General features: G+C 29.7%; 1 protein-coding gene across 1 annotated transcript in view; it reads right to left on the bottom strand.

Annotated features, from left to right (window-relative positions):
- LOC103620410 (pre-B-cell leukemia transcription factor 1) overlaps positions 1–3433 on the bottom strand; it is a 21871-nt gene that overhangs the window by 5969 nt on the left and 12469 nt on the right. The window contains exons 4-5 of the mRNA XM_017741187.1: positions 3178–3368; positions 188–323 (exon numbers count right to left, since the gene is read on the bottom strand). Of these exons, the coding sequence (XP_017596676.1) occupies positions 188–323; positions 3178–3368 (327 nt within the window). The remainder of the gene's footprint in view (positions 1–187; positions 324–3177; positions 3369–3433) is intronic.

Raw genomic sequence — 3433 nt, 5'->3', positions numbered from 1 at the left:
AATTTCAGTGAGAATTTCCAAATTTCACTTTTAATTTCAACACAAACTTCAGAAAGCATTTCCAAATTCCACTAAGAACAGGAACTGAAGCCATCCCAGGAACTGCTGCTAAGAAGTGATTAAAAAATCCCCAATTTCGATCTGAGTGCGATGGGAATTTGCCCCAAATCCCGGGAATTTGCCCCACCTGGGACACGGTGATGCCGCCCTTCTTGGCGAGCTCCTCTTTGGCCTCTTCGCTGGGGTAGGGGTTGCTCAGGTGGGAATAAAAATATTCATTCAGCACCTCGGTGGCCTGTTTGCTGAAATTGCGCCGTTTACGCCTAAAAATAGAGAAGAAATCCAATTAGTTGTAATTAAATGAGGTTTTAGAGACACCAGAGGGGTTCATGTTCCCTCTGTTGATGAGAAATATTCTTCAATCATGTTAAATGTATTAATGGGGAATTTGTTGATGTTGTAGAAAGGAATATTAAGTATTAATATTAAATTTAATATGCATGTTTGGTGTTTAAATAGATTAATATTAAATATATTGCTATTAAACTTGTTAATGCAAAATGCATTATTAAACACATTAGTGTTTAATATATTCCTGTTCCATTAAGCATATTAATATTAAATACATGCATATTAAATATGCTTATATTTGTTAATATTAAAATACTAATATTTAATATGTTAATATTCAATATGCTAACACTTAGTATGTTAATTGTAAACATATTACTGTTAATATTGAATATATGAATACAAACCATATTGATATTAAATATATTTATATTAAAAATGTTAATATTAAGTATATCAAGAACAGATATTTATAATAAATATATTCACATTAAACACAAATATTGCATCTATTAACACAAAACACGTTCATATTAAATATATTTCTATTAAATAATTGATATTAAGCACACTAACATTAAACCCATCAACAACAAAGCCATTTATAATAACTATACCCACATTAAACACACAAGTATTTAATATATTAACATGGAATATGTTTCTATTAAATAATTTATAGTAAATAATTTATATTAAGCACACTAACTATATTTTATAATAACTATACTCACATTAAACACACAAATATTTAATATATTCACACAAAACACATTTATATTAAATAATTTAGAGTAAATAATTCCTATTAAGCACACTACCATTAAACCCATCAACAAGGCCATTTATAGTAATTATATTCACGTTAAACATACAAATATTTAATATATCCACAATAAACACGTTTATATTAAATAATTTCTATTAATTTATATTAAGCACACTAACATTAAACCCATCAACAACAAGGCCATTTATAGTAATTATATTCATGTTAAACACTCAAATATTTAATATACTAACACGGAATATGTTTCTATTAAATAATTTATAGTAAATAATTTCTATTAAGCACACTAACATTAAACCTATCAACAAGGCCATTTATAAGAACTCTATCCACATTAAACACAAATATTTAACGTATTAACATGGAATATGTTTATATTCAATATGTTTCTATTAAATAATTTCTATTAAATAAGTTTATATTAAGCATACTAACATTAAACCCATCAACAAGACCATTTATAATAATTATACCCACACTAAACACACAAATAGTTAATATATTAACATGGAATATGTTTCTATTAAATAATTTATAGTAAATAATTTATATTAAATGTACTAACATTAAACCTATCAACAAGGCCATTTATAGTAATTATATCCACGTTAAACACACAAATATTTAATATATTAACACAAAACACATTTGTATTAAATAATATATAGTAAGTAATTTATATTAAGCATACTATCATCAAACCTATCAACAAGGCCATTTATAGTAACTATACTCACATTAAACACTCAAATATTTAATATTAACACAAAATATGTTTATATTCAATATGTTTCTATTAAATCATTTCTATTAAATAATTTCTATTAAGCACACTACCATTAAACCCAACAACAAGACCATTTATAGTGGATATACCCACATTAAACACACAAATATTTAATATATTCACAATAAACACATTCATATTCAATATATTTCTATTAAATAAGTTTATATTAAGCACACTAAACCCATCACCACCAAGACCATTTATACTGGATATACCCACATTAAACACACAAATATTTAATATATTCACAATAAACACATTCATATTCAATATATTTCTATTAAATAAGTTTATATTAAGCACACTAAACCCATCACCACCAAGACCATTTATACTGGATATACCCACATTAAACACACAAATATTTAATATATTCACAATAAACACATTCATATTCAATATATTTCTATTAAATAAGTTTATATTAAGCACACTAAACCCATCACCACCAAGACCATTTATACTGGATATACCCACATTAAACACACAAATATTTAATATATTCACAATAAACACATTCATATTCAATATATTTCTATTAAATAAGTTTATATTAAGCACACTAAACCCATCACCACCAAGACCATTTATACTGGATATACCCACATTAAACACACAAATATTTAATATATTCACAATAAACACATTCATATTCAATATATTTCTATTAAATAAGTTTATATTAAGCACACTAAACCCATCACCACCAAGACCATTTATACTGGATATACCCACATTAAACACACAAATATTTAATATATTCACAATAAACACATTCATATTCAATATATTTCTATTAAATAAGTTTATATTAAGCACACTAAACCCATCACCACCAAGACCATTTATACTGGATATACCCACATTAAACACACAAATATTTAATATATTCACAATAAACACATTCATATTCAATATATTTCTATTAAATAAGTTTATATTAAGCACACTAAACCCATCACCACCAAGACCATTTATACTGGATATACCCACATTAAACACACAAATATTTAATATATTCACAATAAACACATTCATATTCAATATATTTCTATTAAATAAGTTTATATTAAGCACACTAAACCCATCACCACCAAGACCATTTATACTGGATATACCCACATTAAACACACAAATATTTAACGCACTCCCACTCAATAAATCCCCATTTCCCCCTCCCACCATCGCCCACCCCCATTCCAACCAAACCCCCCCGGGGCACGCTTTCCCTCCCGGATGTGCCCACCTGGCGTCGAGGAAGCGCGACCTGAGGATCATGACGGCCTCGCAGGTGCTCTGCTTGAGCTGCATCTGGATGGAGCTGAACTTGCCGTGGATAATGGCGACCATGCGCTCGATCTCCTTGGGCGAGATGGGCCGCGTGCGGCTCTGCTCGCGCAGCAGGTTCATCACGTGCGTGGTGAACTCGCTGCAGGCCTGCGGGGGGCGCGGCACGTCAGCGGCGGGGGGAGGGCGGGGGGGGGGGCGACCAGGGAACAAAA

Source organism: Corvus brachyrhynchos, unplaced genomic scaffold, assembly GCF_000691975.1.
Source record: "Corvus brachyrhynchos isolate BGI_N302 unplaced genomic scaffold, ASM69197v1 scaffold118, whole genome shotgun sequence".
NCBI classification, from domain to species: Eukaryota; Metazoa; Chordata; class Aves; order Passeriformes; family Corvidae; genus Corvus; species Corvus brachyrhynchos.
This window is presented reverse-complemented; position numbering and strand designations above follow the sequence as displayed.